The 23963-nt window shown below is 36.3% G+C and overlaps 5 protein-coding genes across 7 annotated transcripts; 2 read left to right on the plus strand and 3 right to left on the minus strand.

The window, feature by feature from the left end:
- The first annotated feature begins 1621 nt into the window (after positions 1–1621).
- tcnba (transcobalamin beta a) lies at positions 1622–3001 on the plus strand. The gene is made up of 4 exons (XM_089130304.1): positions 1622–1741; positions 2008–2149; positions 2494–2627; positions 2771–3001. The coding sequence occupies exons 1-4, from the start codon at positions 1663–1665 to the stop codon at positions 2839–2841; spliced, it is 426 nt and encodes a 141-aa protein (XP_088986430.1). The 5' UTR covers positions 1622–1662; the 3' UTR covers positions 2842–3001.
- Positions 3002–5184: 2183 nt separating this feature from the next.
- On the plus strand, positions 5185–7710 carry tcnbb (transcobalamin beta b). Its single transcript, XM_089129737.1, has 4 exons — positions 5185–5437; positions 5699–5837; positions 7272–7405; positions 7574–7710. Exons 1-4 carry the CDS (start codon positions 5359–5361, stop codon positions 7636–7638), a joined length of 417 nt encoding a protein of 138 aa, XP_088985863.1. The 5' UTR covers positions 5185–5358; the 3' UTR covers positions 7639–7710.
- Positions 7711–7928: 218 nt separating this feature from the next.
- On the minus strand, positions 7929–9958 carry LOC120469399 (complement receptor type 1). 2 transcript variants are annotated; one of them, XM_039658364.2, is made up of 5 exons: positions 9183–9958; positions 8935–9096; positions 8642–8809; positions 8156–8359; positions 7929–8045 (listed from the first exon to the last, which is right to left on the minus strand). In XM_039658364.2, exons 1-5 carry the CDS (start codon positions 9295–9297, stop codon positions 8032–8034), a joined length of 663 nt encoding a protein of 220 aa, XP_039514298.2. In that variant the 5' UTR covers positions 9298–9958; the 3' UTR covers positions 7929–8031. The 2 variants fall into 2 exon arrangements, with proteins under 2 accessions (XP_039514298.2, XP_088985862.1); XM_089129736.1 differs by lacking the exon at positions 7929–8045 and having other exon boundaries at positions 8067–8359.
- Positions 9959–10586: 628 nt separating this feature from the next.
- On the minus strand, positions 10587–18179 carry hinfp (histone H4 transcription factor). 2 transcript variants are annotated; one of them, XM_039659164.2, is made up of 10 exons: positions 18042–18179; positions 17463–17670; positions 16239–16468; positions 16032–16131; positions 14780–14932; positions 14554–14631; positions 14311–14431; positions 14072–14210; positions 13382–13506; positions 10587–12337 (listed from the first exon to the last, which is right to left on the minus strand). In XM_039659164.2, the coding sequence occupies exons 1-10, from the start codon at positions 18111–18113 to the stop codon at positions 11992–11994; spliced, it is 1572 nt and encodes a 523-aa protein (XP_039515098.2). In that variant the 5' UTR covers positions 18114–18179; the 3' UTR covers positions 10587–11991. The 2 variants fall into 2 exon arrangements, with proteins under 2 accessions (XP_039515098.2, XP_039515099.2); XM_039659165.2 differs by having other exon boundaries at positions 17948–18084.
- A 492-nt stretch (positions 18180–18671) lies between these two features.
- dpagt1 (dolichyl-phosphate N-acetylglucosaminephosphotransferase 1) lies at positions 18672–23831 on the minus strand. The gene is made up of 9 exons (XM_039659167.2): positions 23009–23831; positions 22790–22910; positions 21748–21961; positions 21463–21609; positions 20827–20911; positions 20451–20639; positions 20138–20225; positions 19829–19984; positions 18672–19194 (listed from the first exon to the last, which is right to left on the minus strand). The coding sequence occupies exons 1-9, from the start codon at positions 23170–23172 to the stop codon at positions 19129–19131; spliced, it is 1230 nt and encodes a 409-aa protein (XP_039515101.2). The 5' UTR covers positions 23173–23831; the 3' UTR covers positions 18672–19128.
- Positions 23832–23963: the final 132 nt, after the last annotated feature.

A 23963-nucleotide genomic window follows, 5' to 3' on the forward strand; every position in this document is an offset into this window, starting at 1 on the left:
GGTGCTGATGCTGCAGTGCTCGGGTTATTCTCGGTGAAACCGTCGGGGTAACTCGCGTTCAAACGACGCCCTACATCATCCATGGCACGAAGTGTTTGCTGTTTTGATACGCTATCATATTCATTGTTCTACGTTAGGATAAGCTGATATTGGGGATGGAAAGGGATAGCCTAATGCTTACCGGTTGCTTTGAAAAATCTTTTCAATTTGAATTTTGCTGAAAGGGAACATTATGTGCATGTAATTAAGAGACAGGCGGATAGCACATACGATAGCACATATAAGATGATTCATAATTTTTACTTCTAAAACATTTCTTACAATATTTTGCAATTTTATCTAAATTAACAGTATTTATTACAGTATTAAGCGTTTATTGTCCTGTTTAAATAAAATATAATTCTCACTGTATATGGTAAATTATAGATTCACTCAATACAATTTTTAAGCCTTATTTCAATAGTAGATTACTTCTCACATGGTAGTAGCTACTCAGATGGCACCAGCACATCACTGGTGATAAAGCAACAATGGTTGGGTTATTTTGTTGTAGTTAATGATTAAAGTTCATTGTTCATTAATGAAATGTAAACAAATATTTAAGAGGTAAGAGAGGTCAGTGGTAAATGATAATATGACCACATAATCCTCACTGTCTACAGTATATTTGACATGTCATGTTTCACAATAAAGAGGTCACAGGTCCATGCCAAATTACTTCTGTACTTTCAATGTTATCATAGTTACTCAACAGTTAAAAAATGCACTTACTTGTGAAAATAGCATCAAAGTGAATAAAAAAAACTGTAATAAATCACTTTGTATACATTTTAATGGAACAACAAAAATGGACCATTTAGTTTGTGATTCGTATTCATAAATTAAAAAAAAAGAATCAAGTAAAAGATTTATGCAATAATATATATAAAGGATTATTCAATTCAATTGAATGGATTTTACTGAAATTCGTAAATCTTGACACATACATACAGACAGACGGACGGACGGACGGACGGATAGATGGATAGATGGATAGATAGATAGATAGATAGGGTCTCACCATTTGTGTTCTCCTCTATCACAACCAGCCTTTGCATAATATATAGAGAGGAGATGTACAATGGAAGGAATTCTGACATTTACATATTTTCTAATCCAATTTTATGCCAGGAACTGATCTGGTCAGGTAAAGAAATGATTTGATAAAATAATTAAAGAGAGCTTCCAAGGTACTATGACACCTGCACGTCACTGGGGATAAAGCAACAATGGTCGGGTTATTTTGTTGTGCGTAATTAATGAAATATAAACAAATATTTAAGAAGTAAGAGAGGTCAGTGGTAAATGATAACATAACCACATAATCATCACTCTCTACAGTATATTTGACATGTCATGTGAATATGGCCACAAGTCCATGCCAAAAAATTACTTCTGTACTTTCAATGTTATCATTGTTACTCAACAGTTCTCAGAACCAAGCATCAAAGAATTAATCCATAGCAAAAACATTTGCAGACCACTCCTTTCTAAGGTAAGAGATAAGACTTCCCATAAACCAGATCATTTATTATCTAGAAATAGACATGCAAAGAAAATGCAGAATATAAATAGAGTGTGAGGTTGTTGGAGACATTCAGACACACTGAGGAGACTGGTAGAATGGCTCTGACAGCGATTAGTCTTCTGTGCTTTGCAGCTTTGCTGCCTTTCCCAGGGCTGGGACTGCCTGCAGACTCAGGTGAGTCCATAAGTGTTACATTAAAAACATACATTTTAACATTAGACGTTCAACTCTGATGTTAACTCCACTACTGTGTTATACAGAATTGTTCTACACTATTTAAATTACAGAAAAAAGTGTAAATGTTGTCTTATGCCTGATTATTAATGACTTGCACCTAATACTGTGTATTTGTCATTAAAGCTACACCTAACTCTAAATTACCACTGCATTTGATGTATTCAAGCTATATGATGCTCTTTTTTCTCTCTCTCTCAAAACAGGCAAGCTGGGACAGGTCCCTGTTAAGGTGACTGTGGTGAATGATTTCACTAATGAGCATGTTTCCTACTCCACCACTGTGACAGAGGAAGGGCTGATGTTTGAGGCCTTAAATCAACTGCAGGACAGCAACGCCGGCTTCAAGTATTCCTTCAAATTTTACTGAATTCATTTAGCGAGGTTTAGTGCACTTCACATGCAGTGATGCAATTATATCATACCTGATTAACTTTACTACTGGTTGTAACAACCCTTAATCAAAATCAAGGTTATAGGAAAATGGGGCATATTTAACCACTGTGACCACAAAGGAAAACAGGAACAAAAATATCAATGCAATTCTGTAATGTACTATTGATTTTCAGTCCATTTCCGATAAGCCCGCAGATGCTGAATCTGTCTCGGTCAATTGAACAAGGCCGAGGACTAACAAAATTTTAGAAAGCATTAATTTTGTGCTAATTCTACCTTTTCTGTTTTAACAATAGATTCTCATACACTATTCACAAAACCGTTGGTATATATCTGGAGAGTGTGAATGGATTGGCTGGATCTGATAAGGACCATACATACTGGGAACTTCTGTCGGAGAAAGCAGGAGTTATCACCCGACTGGAAGTGGGTAAGGGGAAAGATAATTAAATACTATACATATAGAGTATTATTTTATTGAGCAGGAAGGTTTAAATCAACTTACAACACACAATAATTCATTATTAAATGTAGATTGTTATTTAAAGTCTGGAATGCCTCAATCTTTTGCAGGAATTGGCTGCTACCAACCCCAGAGAGATGAGAATTTGATCTTGAGGTTCACTACTTGGGCCAAAAAATAGATTTGTTTTATCATGAACTATAAAATGTGACTGCTGAATTATTACCACATCATGATTCATCCATGTCATCAGTGTAAAGTTTAAGTGAGTGGATAAACTCATAATTTCATATGCATCTACAGTAGTATAACATTCTAATAAACATGTAGAGCTGACGGACTGAACAGCCTCCTTGATCTTTTAACAAATATTCCCAGCTCATTTGATTCAAATAAATAGTGTACATTCCCAGAACACTATTCAACACTACCTCTTCACCTGGCAAAACGGTTCATCTAAACACAGATCAGGAAAAAAAACACTTCACGTGATTCACATGTTGGTCTAATGCACTATTCCAGAGATGCACAAAATGTCTTTATATTTAGTTTGAGAAGTTCTGTTAAGATTGAATGTTGACTGACGGATGGACTTGACAATGCAAACCGCTGTGACAGTGAGACAAGCATTGAAACATCTCAGGAGTATAAATGAATCCATGGTGGAAGTCTTTACAGAACACTCCTTTCTAAGGGATATCAGACACTCTGGTCAGACTGGTAGAATAGCTCGGACAACAATTATACCTGCTTTGCAGGTTTTCTAAGGATTGGGCGTTGCCGTTTTATTTACATACGACCTTGACGAATCTACGTGTAGTTAAATGTCATTGAATGTTCATTAGTTCACTGACTCAGGGTAGGCCATGGAAAACCTGGAGATTTCAGGCAATATTAAAACTGTGTGCGGGTTTCACTTTATTTTGATGGTCCTTTTAACACATTCTGTTGACTAGTAACGTTGCACCTACATGACAACTCACTCTCATTATAGTCAAGTATTTGTAGACTGGTAGAGTTAGGGTTAGAATAAGCATCAGTTTTTTGGTAAGACAATGATTCAGGTGGTGGCCATTGATGGCTCGCAACATCTGCAATTTTGTCCTGCTTGCTCAGTTTGTGCCACTGATAAGACTTCCAGTCGACCCAGATGGGTTCGTTCAACTGCTGTCAGTCTCTTCGAAACCCTGGGACCACATCGCTCTAGATTTTGTTACCGCCCTCCCAGGGCAAGACAGTCGTTTTGACCGTCGTGGACAGGTCAAAGGCGGCTCATTTCAGTTCCTTGCCTAAATTACCCTCCGCCAAGGAAACAGCAGTAATCATTATAGATCACGTCTTTCGACGACATGTCCTCCCGATGGACGTGGTTTCTGACAGGGGTCCCCAATTTGTGTCCAAATTTTGGCAAGAGTTCTGTAGACTACTGGGGGCGACTGTCAGTCTATCTTCAGGGTTTCATCCCCAAAAGCAATGGACAAACCGATAGAGCCAACCAAGACTTGGAGAGAGTGTTGCGATGTCTGGTTTCCAAGAATCCTTCCTCCTGGAGTCAACAACTCTCGATGGTGGAGTACGCCCACAATTCGTTGGCAGTGTCATCCACGGGCCTCTCTCCGTTTGAATTTAGTTTAGGGTACCAGCCAACAGTTTTTCCCAGCATGGAAAAAAAAATCGTCTCAGGCGTACATAATTCATCCCGCCTTCCATGTGTCTATCAACGAGAAATTAAAACCTGTGTTTCATGCACGTATTAATCCCGGCGGTCCCGAGCACCATCACCGGTTGTCCCACCAAGGTCCCTGCACCACCCGCCATCTGTGTTGTGCCTGTCCGACCCTTTCGTGTTGTCATCTGACCTGCCTGTTGCTGTCTTCACAAAATAAAGCGTTATTTGCAATTGCATCCTGTTTTCATTCCTGTTGCGTTACACGAGTTGCATAAAACGCTAGTCTTACGAGTTAGTCATCCAATTTTTTTTCAAGACTCTTCATAACTTTTTAAAGTTAGTTACATAAAAAGGTACATTGGTCTAATTTGATACCGAAGAGTAAACTAATCACCCCTAACTAACTGCTAGTTGTTCAAGCTAGTTCTTAAGACACTGTCTAAACTTAATGTTTATGCAACTGGCCCCTGCAGCGTAAAAAATCTCAAAGGAACTTAATTTTTTGTGATAACAACTTGGAACACTATGAAAGTCATATGGCTTTAATTTTTTTTTTACATTTTGTAGATTCTAAATATTTTTTTAAATATACATTTTGTATAAAATAGAATAAATGTTTAGTAGCCTACAGGAAATTTGCTTTGCAGTAAATTTTCACTTCTATAACTATTTACTCTATTTTTTTCTCTCATTCAATTAGCTGTTGAGTGTCTTCAAAAAGAGACCAACCTTAGGTCTGTGTTCCAAAGCATTTATTAATTACAATCATTTAAGTTTGGATAGTGCATTTTTATGACTATGCTAAAAAGGACTCAACACTTGTCTTGTCAGTGTATTGCACAAGGTTCAGGAAGTGAGACTTGAAAAGTCAGATTTGTTTTTGATTCCTTGAGTTTCTTGCCTGACCTGTTCTTGTTAAGGTATGAATTTCTAAAAAACTTCCAAAACAATTAGTAAAATTAGCATACAAAAATATATAAATAGGTTTGGTTGAGAGAGACATTCAGACACACTGAGCAGACTGGTAGAATGGCTCTGACAGCGATCAGTCTTCTGTGCTTTGCAGCTTTGCTGCCTTTTCCAGGGCTGGGAAACAGCGACCATTCAGGTACGTTTTTTTTTTATATAAAGCCATGAATTCTGCTTAAAACAAGGATACTTAAGGATAATTACTGAATTCAAATCTTGTCTATACTACTACTTACAATAAATAACATTTGTAAAGTTTGTAAATCCATGATTCATTGCAAATTACTAAAGCATTTGCTATTAAATGCTTTGGTCACTTACTGTAAATGCAGTTATTTACATAACACCTGCAGTTTTCTAAAGAGCACACTTTCTCTGTTTGTTGCTCTTTTCTAAACAGAAGTAGGCGACCTGCTGTTAGTTAAGGTGGATGTCACTAATAAATACACCAATACGATCATCTCATACTCCACCACTGTGCCAAAGGGAATGCCGATGTTTGGAGTCTTGAATAAACTACAGGACAGCAGTAGCTTCAAGTATGACCCAAACTTTTATCAAATTATTGTGGTTTAATGCACTTTACACCCAGAAGGCCTAATGCAAATAGAACAGTACAGTACATTATAGTGTAATGACTAAATGAGGTTATGGGGAAATAACCTCTACAACCAACTAGAGCGTTTTCCCACCAACATGCAGAGCTAGTTGATGGATTAAACTTTTGCTGTATCTGGTCGGCAAAACTACAAACACATCTTCCTTTTTTTTAAAGAATGCCTTAATTATCGTTCTTTGTTCTTTTCTCAAAGAAAAGCTTAACTCCAAGTCCTCCATAGTCACGGCCAAAGCCGATTCGAAAGACCGCTGTTCGGCAGCATCAGCAGCCATTCTTTGTTTTCAAGTAGCAGAGAACCGTCGCAACTCTGTCGTCATTATGTTAAACCCGCCCGCCGACTCTATACACAATGTGATTGGCCTGACTAGAGTTTGTTTGTTCCAGCTCGAAAGCCAATGGAGAGTTGCTAGACCACACTGCCTTTAGGGTGGGTCTAGATTTCTAGGCTAGGAATCTTTTACCACTGTGAAAGACAAAAACAAAGAATCCATGAAATGCTAAAATATGCTAATTTAGATGACTGAAATGATTTCTGACTCAATACCTGAACTGACTCAAGGCTTAGATGACCTGACTCAAGGCTTAACCTCTAAGTTTATTGTACAAGGCTTAAAGAGGTGGTATAATGCCATTTTCACAAGATGTTAAATAAGTCTTTGATGTCTCCAGAGTGTGTATGTGAAGTTTTAGCTCAAAATACCTCCCAGATATTTTTATACAGCATGTTAAAATGGTCACTTTTTGAGGGTAAGCAAAAACGCACCATTTTGTGTCTGTTCCTTTAAATGCATGTGAGCAGCTGCTCCCGGCACAGAGGGCGGAGCTTCAAGAGCTTCCTTTTACCTCACACCAACATGCACTGAAAGTTTCAAAAACTTTTAGCATTTTATGTTCAAACCGGAGTCAGACAAATATGGAGAGACTCGAGAAGTGACAACATGTAAAAGCAACAGGACATTGCTGTATGGTTAGTTGATGAATTAGCTAATGTGTAGTTATCTTCTAGTTATTGATAAGTATATTCTGTCTTGATAATCAACAATAATTGTGTTCCGGGGCGGGGTTTATGTAAATTCTAGGGTTAGTGATGTCACTATCGTGGGAGGAATGTTGTGTAATGTCTACCAGCCTTTTGTTGCTTAAAAAGGAATTTATTTAAAAGCAAATATCTCGCTTTGCTTTGAATTTTGAGCGTTGTAACTTTGCAGATGTTGATTATGCTCATACAGCAACATTACACACTAATTAAAGTTAGAAAAGTGAAATCATAATCAAGCACCCCTTTAGACAATTGAGAACTTCTTAGTTCTTAATTTATATTTTTGTTCTGTTCTGCTACCTTTATTTCTATTAGTTTCACAACCAGCATTAGCAAAAGCTATGGCATATATTTGGAAAGTGTGAACGGACTGGCTGGGTGTACTGAAGACCACACGTACTGGGAGCTTCTGTCCAAGAAAGGAAAATCTGTACACAGGCTGGACGTGGGTAAGTGTGTGAGTTTAATTATAATATAAAGCATGCACTTATATGCCACAGTCTGACGATGAGTGAAAATACAATTGGCAAGAAAAAACAACAACTTTTTTCAATCAATTCATTACAATTCAACACAAAATATATCAAATATTAATTTTCTACCCCAATCTTTTCCAGGAATTGGCTGCTACCAACCCAAGCCCAATGAGATTTTCATTATGAATTTCACCAGATGGGACTAAAATCACTTGTATTTTGTGGTTTCAAATGAGACCACTCAGATTCTACATGTCAGTATACTATATAAATCCCACATTTGTATCAATCAGTGAATAAATAATCTAATAATTTGATTGCATCTAAAAAATAGCTAAATACTTAATAAAATCACTGAGTACTGCAGCAACTGTTTGTCTGATCTTTAAACAATTAGGAATAATTAAGGTACAATCAAATAGTGTACATTACCAGTCTCCAATTACATAGATAATCAAATGCATAAAATGCTAGCATACATATTCATGTTGCATGTGAAGCTTGTCTTTGTATATTCAAATAAAGATTCATTCTGTTGTTTCCAGAACTCAAATAAACATAATGTCTTCATAGAAAAGGATAAACAGATTAACCGTCTTCTATCCCGTAGAAGCTGAAAGCATTTAAAATAAAACATTTATTTTGCAGCATTTTTCGTGTACTTTTATTTGCTAGCTTTACCTAGCAGCAGTTTAAATGACTCTTAAATGACTGGAAACTTACCACAGCGAGTGAAGCAGTCACAGTCGCAGAAGTTGCAGCGTGTAAACCAGCGCTTCCAGCCTGATTCTTTAGTCCTGCAGTTCTCAATGCGACTGCATACGTGGTTCAGAGGAACCGCATAGCTCTTAGCATCGGGACAGGTGGACGAACACGTCCCGTCAATGTCCTTCTCGTTGATCTCAACCCGGCCACGATGACATACTCCTAATGTCACATACAGGAGGACACCAGAAATGTAATTCACAGCCAGTGAAATTCCTTTTAATGTAAAATGTAATAGACCACAACCATTGTTTTTTTTTCTCCACAACCAAGACTTTGACCAATTGTTTTAACTATAAAAAAATAGCACAACTTGAATAATGTCATCTTGAATCATGTATAAAATATGAGACTTAAGACAGAATAGGTCTTGTATTCATAATCTGAGCATTTTCCAGGCAAATCCATAATTTGTGTGCAATGTTCAGCCAGACAAGGACTTACTGAGGCAGGACGGTTTGGGCGTCCATTTCCCATTGGACTGGCAGGCTCGAGCAGGATCTCCAACCAACACGAAACCTGGCCTGCAGTCGTACCGCACCACAGAACCCACCCACCAATCACTCCCATACACCATCCCGTTAAAGTCCACATCAGGTTTTCCACAATTCACTAGGGCAAAAGTTTATTAGACAAAACTCATGAAGCACATAAGTTCCAGTGTACACAGAATAATTCAACAGAATATTCTGTGTGTTTATGGAAATGCCAAAAAAAAAGCAGTGCATCTGTTGTACCTCTACAGAGGGATTTGTATCCCACCCAGCAGCAGTCTGAATCTCCACAGTTGTCTCTCTTTAACTCCCTATGTCTGCCCTTACACCCGCCAAAACAAAGTGGGGCTGTCCCGGACCAGTAAGTGTCTCCCTGGTTATCTTCCTGTTCCACCTCTAACAGACCTGAGGGACATAGCGCTCAAATATTTCTGACATTGTCTAATTTGTAAGCTTAGTTTAGACATGAATAAATCAAATGCTCCTCTTACCACTTCCTAGATCTTCCTCCACAGCTGTTCGTTCAGTAAATGCAGTTATAGGCACTTGCGTGAACACCCCATGCATGGACCCCAGAAGCAGCAGCAGAAGAGCTTCTAGTTTCATGGCGTTTCGTTGGTGGTATTACTTCTCTAATGCAGAAAAGTCTATGTCTGTTCGGTCTCCTCATATGAACGTCATCCACTCATTCTCTACTCAGGAATCCATAGTTCTGTTGTCTCAATATGGAAGTTCTAATTGTTTGAATACAGAAAAAAACATTTACATTAAATGTATTTTTTTTAAAGACTATCTCCAAGAACCAATTTTCAAACCGAGGCAGAGCAAGACAGATGGAAAGAAAGGGGAAGTGATGCATCTTAGCTCACACTAAGCCCCTAATGCAAACTAATCTTTTAAACTCTGTGCTAACACACCAGCGATTATCACCAGAGCAGAGACAAAGAGATTATAGAGAACGGGAGAGAGCCATGGCTTGGCTGATTTGCAGTTTAGCTTAACTTTCCGTTGTGCTGATTGTAAATTTCATGTTTTTCACATTTGATTTGAGATTATCTCGTCCAATGTCCTCGAGATCTGCAGTGCGTGTAATTACTGTAACAACATAGATCTGTGAAAAGCACTCAACACTGACCTCTGACTGCTGCAGTAATGCATTAACTGCTGCCTAACCGAGCACAACCTGACTGCTGACTCTTGTCCTGAGAGATTAAAGGGATAGTTCACTTTGAAATTAATTTTTGGTATGTTTTAGCTTACCTCAAAGGCATCCAAGATGAAGGTGTCTTTGTTTCCACAGTAGTTTCAATTTTGATATTTTTAGGTCAAATCGTTCTTGTCCGTCAGTCATATAATGGAGGTCTATGGTCACCACCTCAAAGAGCATGCACAGAGAAGTCCAAATTAAACATGATTTAATGACTCATAAGTGTAAGTACACATTGATGGCCCAAGACACAAAACGAGCGGTTTGTGTGAGAAAACGTACAACATTTATATTGTTTTTACCTCTGGTAACCACAGCCACGTCCAAGTCATCTGAGGGTGCTTCGGTTTGGCAAGCGCCGTAAAGGATCTCTCTCACGGTTGTGAAAAAAATTCAACGTAGCCTGTTGATATATCGAAATCATCTTCCATTGTGATTCCCTGTATATCTAAATATGTTTAAAAGGTAACACTTCCAAAATCTCTGTGTAAACAATGAGTGACATACATGTGCAAGAGAGCGCATTAAATCATGTTTAATTTGGACTTCTCTGTGCATGCTCTTTGAGGTGGTGACCATAGACCTGCATTATATGACTGACAGACAAGAACGGTTTGACCTAAAAATATTAAAATTGAAACTACTGTGGAAACAAAGACACCTACATCTTGGATGCCCTTGAGGTAAGCTAAAACATAGCAAAAATTAATTTCAAAGTGAACTTCTCCTTAAAACAAACAAGACTTACAAGTACCGTTGGATCAACATACAGGATCAACTAAGAGCAAAGTGGATTATCCCCAGAAAACACCTACCTGAATATGAACTGAACATACCAGAGTACACAATATACACACTACCAATTAAATTTTGGCGTTTGTAAGATTTTTTTTAAATGTCTTGAAACCTTTGAATAGCAAGAATTTTCGCTTGTGTTTGAATTGGAGAAAAACAAAACAAATAGGACAAAAATGTACTGAAATAACTGCCATTGTTTATTTCAAATAAAATTAAGTCATTTAGTATAGTTTTCCTTCTCAATTAGAGTATTAGGACTCAAAGGCAAATAAAAGTCCTATGGAAAAGGTGCATCTTAATGAAAGGTCAAAACTATTTTTAATTTATTTTAACTCCTTTTTTTACTTTGATAGAAAAGTGTCAGAAATAGGTAGTTTCGGTTAGAATGGGTGTTTTTGCAGATTCTCCATATAAAGTTGAAATAAATTAAATGGGTGTTAGTCAGTTTGAAGTTCAGAAGCACTTCCAAATCAACTATTAGTTAAAACTACACACTGTAAAAATGTCTCCAATGTGATTAGTCCTTCTCCTTTCACACTAACACTGAACCTGAAGAGTCAAAGAAAGCTGATTAAATTGTTCAGTAGGATTAAACATTTCCATTCCCCTTTACCTTCCTCTCTCTCACTTCCTTACACACCCAAACAGTCAAATATAAAAGGATAGTTAGTTTTTAATAGTACAAATTATCATTTAATCACCCAACCCTGTATTATCCTTGTTCCGTGTGAAACACAAATAGAGGTGTGCGTTTGTGTGTTCCTATTACCTTATATTACTTACAAGGCAGGTAACTTATGATTCCAAACTCCAAAAAGGGAAAACAGCATTTATAATATTACGTACAAGTCATATGGACTGTTTCATATAATTTCATGATGCTTTCTTGCCCCTTTGGAGCTTGGTAGTATAAATTGCTATTAATTTTATTTTCATAGAATGAAAAAAGGCAGGTCAAACAATCTACTTAACAACACCTTACTTTGTTTCATGCCATACCAAAATAATATAGTGTCAGAATGACACAGGGTCAGTAAATTATCACAGAAATGTCCTTTTTTGAATCATCTCTTTAAGCAATCCCCAGAGCTAACTTGTGATTTAGCTTGATCTTTTCTGTTTCAGTGCAGTGTTCAAGGTGATTGAGGATGACAGCATCCTAAAACACTCTTATCCAGGTTTGGTCCACTGTTAGTCTCATTGTACAATGAGTATTATCACAGAGTTAAAAGGAATGTCCTAATGTCTTTTTTTATGTCTGACACAGCAGTCTTAGGGAGGGATTCGAATAGCTGTTAAACCACCTCCATGCCCAGCTGTTGGGCAGTGTCCTGTAGCTGACACATCACTGACCCCTCTCTTGTAGAGTCTGTTTCTGAGGAGGTGCCGGCCATCAACACCAAGAACACACTTTCTGCATTTTCCTGAGTCCTACAGACCTCTGCTCCCTCTTTTCTTATTCCTGCCTCTTTATTTCCCGCCATGGTCTCCTCCAGTTCTTCCCCGGATTGGACGTTCTGCTGGCTGGACTCACTGCTGTCCCCCTCGCCCTGCCGCTCCCGCATCAGCTGTTCTGTTAACTCCACGCTCTCATAGCGGATCAGCTGCAGACGCATGAATCCATCCTCGTGCTCTTTATACCTGAAACGAGGGATTGGCAAAGTGTAAAAGACCATAGTCAGGTTAGACGGGTAAGCTTTGTCAACTGGAAACCAAAATTAAAATTAATATTAATTAAATAGCACCCATAGGATCCACTGTTAGTTACACTACTTCAAATTTTTGGATCACTATGTTTTTTTTTAAGAAAGTTTTATTCAACTTATTCAGCATGGATGCATTAAATTGATACATTGATCAAAAGTGACAGCAAAAGCTTTTATATTTCAACAAAAGATACAAATAAATTTCAATTCATCAAAGCTTTCTGCTTTTTTTTATCATGGGCTGCATCCGAAATCACATCCATCCCTGCTATAAAACCAAAACAGTGATGAGAGCACTATGTCTGAATTCATAGTATTTATAAGAGTGTAGGCAAAAAGAAGGTGACCTGATGATTCTGAAGTTTGCACATGCCATACTGATGGACATTTTACTATCCCATGGGGGGTCACAGGAGAGGTTTGCCAATGAAGTGACAAAACTGACGCTGGTAGGTCACATGACAGTGTGAACCTGGCGAATGTAGTCCATTTGGATTACATTCTTCATACTACACAACATTTGTTTTGGCAGTCGCAACATAATCACTCATTCAAAATAAATACCAACTCAGGAGAGTATTCTATTTCAGATGCAGCCTTGGGTTCCACAAAAATGTTAAGCAGCACAACTGTTTTCAACATTGACCATATTCATAAACGATTCCTAAACACCAAAATACAATATTAGAATGATTTCTAAAGAATCATTTGACACTGAAGTCTGGAGTAATGGCTGCAGAAAAATTTTACCATTAAAAGGAAATATTATATTTAACTAAAGGAAAATAGATAACCATTATTTTAAAATGCAATAATATTTCACAAAACTACGGTTTTGTACTATTTTAGAATGTAAATCTTCTTTTGAAAACATGAAAAATCGAAGAGATCCCACATTTTTGAATAGTAAGGTGGTTGAGGAAATATGTAATGAAAACTTAATGGGTGGTGGCCACAAGGAAAAAGGAAGCCTTCAAACCTGAATCTCGGGTGTCCTGAAGGCCATTTGAACTGATGTTTCTTGCGTAAGTGGGCGGTGAGGTTGTTCCCCCGGGTAAAGCACTGCTCACACACGTGACACTTATAGCGAGGAGTGTAATCTCCCTAAATGCAAAAACAGCACATTAACATTTATAGCTATTCTAGAGCTATGAGCTGAAGATCAGTTACTGTACATTTGAAGTGATGTAGAATTATATTCACTTTTTGATGCAGCTAGTTTGATTTTGTTTGTTCACACCGTTTATTTTATCATTTATTGAGTGAAGTTATATCAGTTCCAACATTAGTTAATTCTAGATTACATGGATAATTTTTATAAATCAAACCTTGGACTTTAACATTATAAGAGTCCTTCATTCTTACTTCAATTACCAGCTATAAAACAAATGCCATTTTACCATTTACATTTGAAAAAAAAAACTAAATCAATTAATCTCATGGTAAAACAACATTAACAGCATTACATATAACAATGTACTAATCTTACGTATTTTAGTTACCTATTGCCTAGCCTTATTTAATTCAATTGACAAATTAGCAAAGGCTTAGCATTGTTCAGAACCTGTATTACACTTTCTGTGGAACACAAAAGATGATTTTGTTGTTGTTTTATACTGTTGTCTTTTCCTTATTGGTGAATGTTGCTGTTACTTTCCAAATGACTCACCTCATGAATGCGCTTGTAGTGGTTCTTGATTGAGTAAAGGGAGCGGGTGGAGTAATCGCAGTCAGCGAAGTCACATCGATACGCTGGCTCACTGCTGTGTGTGTCTAAATGCTTCCGCAAGTCTATTAGGTTTTTACAGCTGAAAATCACATGAACAAAAACAAACTGACAGGTCATGTCTTACATTGCAAGCCAAAAGATTAAAGGAGTCACAGTCGTTGGTGATGTAGCAGCCTCACCTGTACTCGCAGTAATCACAGCTGTAAGGCTTCTCATTGGAATGACGAAACTTGATGTGGTTTCTCAGCGAGGATGGTGATGGGCAGGTCATATCACAAAGTGGACATTTATAATGGTTGACTTTGAACAGAGAACAGGTTAGCACATCATTACACCATACCAGGCAATAAAGGCCTGAAAGTTCCAATACAGCAAAACAAAGTACAACCTTTGTGAAAGATAACACACAAAAATACCCATACCATGGTTCCTCATGTGGTCTCTCAGCAGCCGCTCAGTGGCGAAACGTTTAGAGCAGTGGGAACATTGAAATCTTTGACCTATAAAAAAATACACACATAAACAACTGGCCCATAAAAATTAGATTTGAAATACTTATATTGAAATGAGTCCAAATTGATCAATAGAAGAATTAAAGATTCCCTGTTATTGCTGCATGTGTACCACCTGAAATACAATCTCTCTCACCTTCTATGGAGGTCTGTCGTCGAATGTGGTCGAAGAACTTTGTGTTGTTGGCGAACATTCCTCCGCAGGTCGGACATGCCACCAGCTTTTCCTGTGTGTGACTACGCATGTGCTCTCGCAACTTAAACCTGCCCTTGAAAGAGGCCTCACAATCTAGAAGTCAAAAGGAAAAAGTGAATGTCTTCTCAAAACTGTGATGAACTGTGAAAGTCATTGTGAGAAGGGAAATCTTTCAGGAACATTTCTACACATTCAACTAAGATGTTTTTTTCTGCCATGTAGTTCACTCTCATAGATAGTAGAAATGTAAATATCTTCCGAGTAAAACAGCAAGAAGTTATTTTGATCAAATATTATGAGGACACATGAGTTTTGAAAAAATAATTATCAGTATGGATAAATCATTTATAATAAATACTGCAATATTCCATAAAAAAAAGGATTATCAATTTTGATTTCATGTTGACTTTAAACAACTAAAAATAAAAAGATATTTGAATTCACCCCCAACTGTTTTTGAGTTTCCACTGGATACATCAGGTAGCTTTATTTTAAAAGTGTAATATTTATACCTGGAAAAGTCATATTATAATACATGAGCATCAGTGGTGTATATCAAATGAAAACGTACGTCTCTGTTACACATATTTTTAATTAAATAAACATTATATAAAAAAGGGACCAAATACAATTCTATTTTGTATTTTACACTAACTATGTATTGTTCTTTTAAAACCAAGTACGTTTTACTTGTTGTTTTTACGCATTTTTACATTTATTCCAAAATAACAACGTAAAGGCAATAACAATTTATTTTTTTTATAAATTTTATTTATATAAACAATGTATTATACATTTTCAGCAGTCATCAAGCTTGTACACACTGGTCAAAGACGCAGACACAAAGATGTATTGTACCTTTAATTTCCCCAAGGCAGCACAGTCATCATATTTTCCAGCAATTTCAAGTTTTGATTTTGTCGTGACAAAGCGGTAATATGTTGTTTACTTTCTTTTTTAATTAGTCTTCCCATTATAGCAAGGGAAACAAAACTATGCAATTCAATTGGGTGTATCAACTGTTTGGTTACAGACATTCTTCAAAATATCTTAATTTACAACAAAATAATAAATTCAGGGTAAGTAAATGATGACTGAATTTTTTATTTTTGGGTGAAGTATTCTTTGAATACATAATAAAATAATAATTGACAACATAATAATAATAAAGAAAAATACTATCATTTCTTACCTTTCCAGCCACAGAACAAAACATTCTCTTTATTAGCCTCGAGACAGTGGGCATGCATCTCCACATGTCTGTAGAACCACTCTGGATTATCCATAGACATCTGAATACAAACATACTTATCAGCTGAGTACTTGATCTGATTTGACGAGCCACATGCAATTTATCGTCTACAGTACTTAAAAAGAATATGTTGGATTGTCTTCGTACCTCACAATGCTCCCAAAGACAGAGGAAGTTCTCTTGAACCTCAGGCACAATGTTGCGGTTCTGCAGGCCGACCGAGCAGGCACCCATATCACTGTGGCCATTGAGTATAGCAAGTCCCCACTGCTTCAACTTGGTGTGGTAGCAATGGAAAAACATGTGTCTGAGAAGCTCCGGATCTCCTTCCACCGAGCAGAAACCACAGTCTTGCCATAGACAGTTATGCTCCTCATCTGTAAAGCATGCAGGCAAGCTTAGGGCTAATTGTGGACCAGGACAATGAAGCCAGAAACCCGAGGAATGCTGATATGCTTGCTATAGCTTAATACTCAGAGACAATCACCTGCTGATGATGTGCAATGTTCATCTATACAGATAGATGAACAATGCATAAGTGTGCCAGTGACTGTTGGTGAAATGGATGAAGAAATAAGAAATGTAATGTGTTCCTGTCCCTCTCTCAGCACTAATAGTCTCCTTTGAACACCTTAAACCAGATTTTATTATTGTACACTAGTCCTAGTATATATATTGTGTACTTACATTAATAACTGAAACCTTATTCCTCATTTTTACACAAAAAATTCTCATTAATTGTGTTACATCTCACAATTGCAACAAAAGCTGTTATTTATATACTATTGAAGTTTATATTAATATTTTGAATGAGCTTTTATTTTGTATATTTTCAGTTGTTGAAATTGATTTATTTTTAGTCATTTTTTTATGTGCTTTTGCCATTTTTAATATTTCTTTTAAATATTTCTAAATAGTATTTTCAGGTTTAGGTTTTACTTTTAAATATTTTGTACTTACAACCTTACTCTCATTTCAGTTAGTTGCCCTTTTTTTTTTCTTTTTCCATTTAACATTGACATTTCAGCTTTATTTAAAATCAACAAAAATGTTGTTTTTTTAGTAATATTTTAGTAATGTTTTCTATTTTTAATGAACTATTTTTTTTAAGACAGGAAAATACGTAAATGGTTTAAAGGACAAATCAATGCTGACACTTCCAGTGGCCAGTTATAAACTGCTTATAATACTAGCATTAGAAGTCAGTCATCTAATTTTTATGTCAGCTACATAAAAACGTAGATTGGTATCATATGAATTCAAAAAAATAATACTGAATACCTCTTGAATAACAAGTTGGTCAGACAGTACATAGAGGCAGAAACTTGACATTGTGTTTATTATGCAACTGGCCACAGGTGTTGAACGCACCTGGTAAGTCTGTCTCGCTGTCCACTGTAGCTTTATAATGTTTCTCCACGTGCTGGCAGAAGTCCTGCATCCTGTCAAACGTCTCCTGACACGAGCCCCACTCACAAGCCAACTCCAGCAGCAGCTCCTCTCTGCGCGTGGCTCGTTTACCCGACGGGTGCATCATTAGGCACTGAATGTAAAGCACAATGTGTGGTCCTCCAATCCTCTAAAACACACAGTAAATTCACATATGAGATCGAAGTTGGTTCTGCTCGAGCTAACTGTTCATAGCTGTCAGTCAGTTACTAACTAACTGTACTGTAAACTAACTGCACCACAAATGATTAACTCCAACATGCAATTTAATAACTGCCAAAAGCACTGTTAGTAGTTTTATGAAACCATGGACAAACTTGTTAACCTAGCATCAGGCATAGCAGCTGGATAGCAAAACAAAAGGGAAGTAAACATTCTGCCTCCATTTTGTTGACTAACGTTAGTACCTTTCGTTAGCTTGGGTTGAGAATAATTAAATGTGGTTTCATCCAATGACATTTTGTGAGGGAGTGCATCGAGTTAAATAGAGAAATAACACACCGTTAGCAAATACTTCAAACATTTCCTCAATATTCTTTCCCACGAAAAAACAAACCAATCAGATTTCAACATTGCTGCGTCGCGTTCAAATCTTAACCAATCAAATCGCAGCTTAGCAGTACATCACAATGATCATTCCCTCCGACATCTAAACCCTTTCAAGTGTTCCGCATCGTACTCAGTGGGAGCAATGCCTGTCTAACAACCCAAAAAAGGAGTCTCACTTGCTATACTTTGCTATTTTTAATGAACCTGCTATGGAATTTCAACGATATCATTGTAATACAAATAAATCTGTATGGAACTGAAAATTCGTTTTCTTATATTTTAAAATGTAATTATAATAGATAATATGTTTTTTGAAATAATATTGCCAGTTTGCTGTAATTTTAATTCAATGACAAATAAAAGGCAGTTATTTAATTTTGGAAACAATACGTTGTCATTACAATACCACACGTACTATACTCGCAAAATTCCTTCCTTTTAGGAAGGGAATGGGATAATCACATTTGGAAGCCCTTAACATTTAAAAAACCCACGTGAGATGACTACAAATATGGATTAGGCTTAATGTCTGAGTGCTGTACAAAAACAGTAGACAAAATTGATATTTTTCTTCCCAGAAGCTAGTGTGGTCCATTGTCACATTGGTTTATTCAAATGTGTCAAAGGTATAATATCAGATCTGACACAGAAAAATATAAGTACATACTGTATATCAAGTAATCTTTCAGAAATGCTCTCAAAAATTTCCCCAACTGCCTTAAATATCCCTGAATGTAAGTGTTTCAAATCATCTTTCAAAATATAACTCTCTGCTTTTCAAGTCACCCCCAAATTATTGTAAATCCTTATGCATGAGCCTTCCTGTTCCAATGAAAATGAAGGGCAAATGTGTAGACTTGTCCCTTTACATGCAGATCTATAGACAGAAGTGCTGAAATACACTGTGTATTGTAATGAGATTCCATCATTTATAGGTGACAGGCAGTATAGTGACCATAAAAAAAGAATAATCTGTTGATACAGTTTGTTCTCTAATTGAAAGCAGCAGGTTGTAAAGTCTCTCAGGATCGCAAGTTTTCTAGACGTCGTAGAACAGACGCACAAGGTGATACCGGATTCCAAACGCAACAGCACTCCCCAAGACCTAAGAAAGAAATATAGTAAGAATTGTAATATTATTTAAATCTACCAAAACAACAGTCTCCTTTGAAGAACATTAAGAACTTCTAATGCAGGTTTATTGGAGGTTCTCTTAGCTACAGAAGAAAGAAAATTGTTGATGTGGCCTTTGCGAATTATGTACCAAAAACTGTGGAACACACTACCATCAGATATTAGGGAAGCTACACTAGTACAATTATTTTAAAAAGAAAGTTAAAAACAACTTTTTACTCTGGGATTTAACTAGTTACTCTGAATTATGCCTTTAATAAATTTGTATTTTGTGTTGTAGGTGATTAGTTTTACCTCTATGTTTGTCCTTCATATGTTTTAGTATTTTATACTGTATGTGTTGCATTTCATTTCTTTTATCCCTTATGTTTGATGCAAGTTTTTATTTGGATGTGATGTTGCTGTTGATATTTGATTATAATTTTAATGTAAAGCATTTTGAACAGCATGTTATGCCTTTCTGCTTTAAATAACACTGAACCACTAATGATGCTTTCTCATACTTTAGTGAGGTTGTAATATATCACAAACCACTTTACTGTTACAAACCACTTTGAATTGAAATAACCATAGTATTGCACATTACATCTGGACTAGGGATTCACCTGCATTAACAGCATGATTGCAGTAAGGTTTCTCTCATGGGTAGGTCCCAGTACTTTTAGAACCAGGTTGATAAGGGTCATGTTGTTACACTCAATAAACTCATCATCTCCTTCCAGCCCTCTACGCACATCCAGAAGCCATAGCATTTCTGCCACCTGCAGGATACAAGAGGAAATCACATTCAAACACCGAATACCAAATAGGATGTGCTCTTAGATCTTTTGTTGGCCATCAACAACATTCCTTTCAAACAAACAGCCCTAAACCCATTTCGAATGATAAATACTGATAGTGGCATGTGTATTTACCTTCAGAATAAGTTGTCCTAATTTGCCTAGGTCCTTCTGTTTGAACTTGGAATAGCTCATGCCAAGTTTTCCTGTGTCAGACTGTAACCTGTATTAATCAATTTTAGAGGTCAAGCTCTCAAAGCCGTTTCCTGTTGCTTTATCTATGGTGTAAATGCTTAGGAAACGCTGTACATATTATAACTGTAATGCATGAAGACTTTGATTACAAAGAACTTATGAGAATTTTAGGTCAAATTAAATTCCACTCTGCGAATAAAACAAAAGAGTATTCATTATAGTATGATTTTAAAATGTTAGTGTAAAAACCTACCTAGGAAGGCGATGTCTGGGGCAGGGAATAATGTGAAACAGCTGAGGCAGGGAGTAAATGAAGTTGATGACTTGGGGGATGAAGAAAAGCAGCATGGTCTTACTAAAGTGTCCGAGTATCCCGACCACAGCAAACGTCATTCCAGCAAAGTAACAGAAAGTGTCTCCCACAAACACAGAGGAAGGGTACCTGAGAGGTATTCAAAGTAGAGGTTTGTTATTTGTTCAAAAACAAAAGTGGTTGAGGTGAAGACTATTTTTGATAGTCTTGATAGTCAAGTATAATAACTTACAGAGTACAGTATTTCAGAGGCCTGTCTTAAACTAAACCATATTTCACAGATAAAGATAATCAAAAAGAAATAGTTTTTACAAACCAGTTGTGGTAGAAGAGGGCTAATGTGGTGAAGAAAAAGGGAATCATGAAATACAAAGAGAAAACATGGTCATCCCTGTAGTCTCCTGAAAAAGAAATGTTAATCAAAGATCAATTTAATAATTCAAGATAATTCTCTTTAAGAGAGAGAATATAGCTGCAGTGCAGACTTATTTAAATAAACTCAAGCAATGTCAGTGAGGTTTGAGCAATAACTTAAATCATTTCTATATATAATAGTCAAAAGTTTGGAATAGTTCAAAATGTTTAATCTTTTTAAAAACTTTTATATCATTATGATTTCCATTATTGGTTAATGATTCCATTATTTATTCCATTATTTCCATTATTTACTGAATTTAAGCTGAATTTTCAGCATCATTACTCCAGTCCTCAGTGTCACACGATCCATCAGAAATTTGTCTAATATACTGATTTAGTTTTAACATTTTAAAATATATTAATATAACAACAAGTATTTTAAATTGTAATAATATTTCGCAATATTACAGTGGTGGTATTTTTGTATCATACAAATGCGTGCTGGGTGAACATTAAACAAATCTTAATTATTCAAAAATTTTGACCAGCATGTAAAAAAATTATCAAATATGTTGAAAATAGGCTCTCCTCTTACCATTGAGCTCCAGTAAATTAAAGAGAATGATGGAGCCAGATATGAAGAGAGCTTGTCCAGACTCAATACCATTGATACCGGCCAAGATGTTGATGGCATTTGTGCAGAACACAGCCAACATTCCCATATACACATAATACAGAATGCCTGAAACGCATATAAAAAATCTATTTAGAATACAAAAAACATATTCTACATATCAAACAAAATGCCAATAAAATCAACCTCTCTGTGTCAAGACAGAGCACCAGACATTTAAGCATACTATCTGACCGTCAAACTCACCCAAGTCCAGATGCATTCCCAGCAGGACACGAAAAGGTTTGGGCACGACAATCACAGTGTTGCCAAAGTTTGTAAAGTAGACCATGAGTAGAGGCAGGGAGGCCATAGTGGGCAGCAGTAGCTTGTGTCTCCATCGTAGGTTCAGAACATCATCAGCAAAACCCAAGAATATCATGCAGCAGATGGCTAACAATGCACCGATCAGTTGCACAAACTAACATGGACATATCATTGATCAAGAAGAGACAAAAGAACAAATTGTATAAATATTTTAGTACAGGAAATATTGGAATACTGTAGTGCACAAATATCACAATGATGGTATCACATAGTAACACCATAGTACTTCAATAGATACCTTGAAACAGAATGAATGCCATTTTATTACAATTATATGTGGCTAAATTATTCAGCAAGGTTGCACATGTCCACAAATGCATGATTTCCCCACTGCATGTATGGCTATGAAGTTTCTCTGGTATCAAAGTCATTTGAGGCCAAGGTTCAAATTAGTTTGCCGTATCATTTTTGTCTAACACACTACTGGTAAAAAAAGGTTTTGGGTCATTAAGACTTTTTAATGTTTTGTGAAAAAAGTTTGTTATGTTCTCCTAGGTTGCATTTATTTGAAAAATACAGTGAAAACAGTTATATCTTGGGAAAAAAAATATTCAGAAATATTTATTTATAACAGAATAAATATACTAACTGTTTTTTTTTTTAATTCCTGTGATGGCAAAGCTACATTTTCAGTACCATTACTCCTTTCAAAATCAGTCTAATATGCTGATTTGCTGCTCAAGAATCATTTCTGCTTATTATTATTATAGATGTTAATAACAGTTGTGTTGCTTGATTTTTGTGGAATACATGATAAATTTTTTCATGATTCTTTGTGAATAGAAAATTCAAGAGAACTGCATTTATTTTACATAGAAATCTTTTCTAAAAAAATAAATACTTCTTTCAACATAATTTATTTTACTGACCTCAAACATTCTTGAAATGTTTATTATTTATGATTAGGGAATCATTCGCTCACCTCGTTGTGAGGGAAGCGTTGACACTTCTCTCCCATAAAGCACTGGAGGAAGGGGACAGGGATGAAGAGGAAGAGAATGATGAGGAAGACTGTGCCACTGATTACACCTTGTGATTCGGGTCTGGTTAATAAGGAGAGAAAATTGAATTCAGGTATCAGACATCAAATTGCAATGCATACTTTTAATGCACAATAATATAAAGAAAATCAATCACTTACACCTCTTTCTTTATGGTTTTATTTAGGTCCATTCCATAGAGTCTTGCAGATATGAAATGATCCTTAAAAGCAGGAATAAGCTTGACTGTTGCAATGCACCCCAGTGCAGACATACAAGAGTTGATGATAAGAGGAAGAACAGGAATTGGAGACATCTTCTCCATTGACTAAAACTCTAGTCTATAAAATTGCAATACACTGTATTTACTGTATTATCCAAGCCGTTATATGTCGACAAATCTCGTTGAAAACAGAGTTCGCTTCCTGTCAGCAACTTTCAATACAATTATGTTGTATATACATAGTTAAGCTGTCATTAATTGAGCATGTTTCGAGGTTGACAAATAATTTAACTACATTTCAAATAAATCTATAGACATTGCTGTAGACACCACTGGCATGAAAGCGCACACAAAAGCACTGAATCAATGAATGACAGTTCATTGACTTGACGTTGACAGCTGGATTTACATAAGGTAACGTTAAATTACAGGCAATCTAGAATAAGAACCCAGCCCAAATAACTACCGGTTGAAGTTATGAGTAACTAGTAACTCGTCGGAATAATGTAAACAGCTTTTACATCCAACCGTGATATATATGTCAGTTTATAGTGTGTGTAGAGCTCTGATCTCATCAAAATCCACGTCTACTTCCGTCAACATAATCCGTCCGCCGACTGCTTATATTAATACGACTCGCTTAATATACACTTATAAGTTGTTGGTACGATAACAAAAGCTTTAAAGCGCAAGGTTGCTAAATACACGTTAGAGAGCAGGTAACGTTAGGTGGTTAATCAGATAAATATATAAATATGTATTTTCATCATCTTGGTTTCAGTCGAACTTTTGCAGTTGTAACACAGCCGGAAACAAAAAGAGAAAGACGGGCTCTGGTAAAGGTCCCATTTTCCGTTTAGGAGCATTTTACTAATAATGTACTGCTGCTGCTA

This window comes from Pimephales promelas, chromosome 4 (assembly GCF_988280905.1).
Source record: "Pimephales promelas chromosome 4, fPimPro1.hap1.1, whole genome shotgun sequence".
Classification (NCBI taxonomy): Eukaryota; Metazoa; Chordata; class Actinopteri; order Cypriniformes; family Leuciscidae; genus Pimephales; species Pimephales promelas.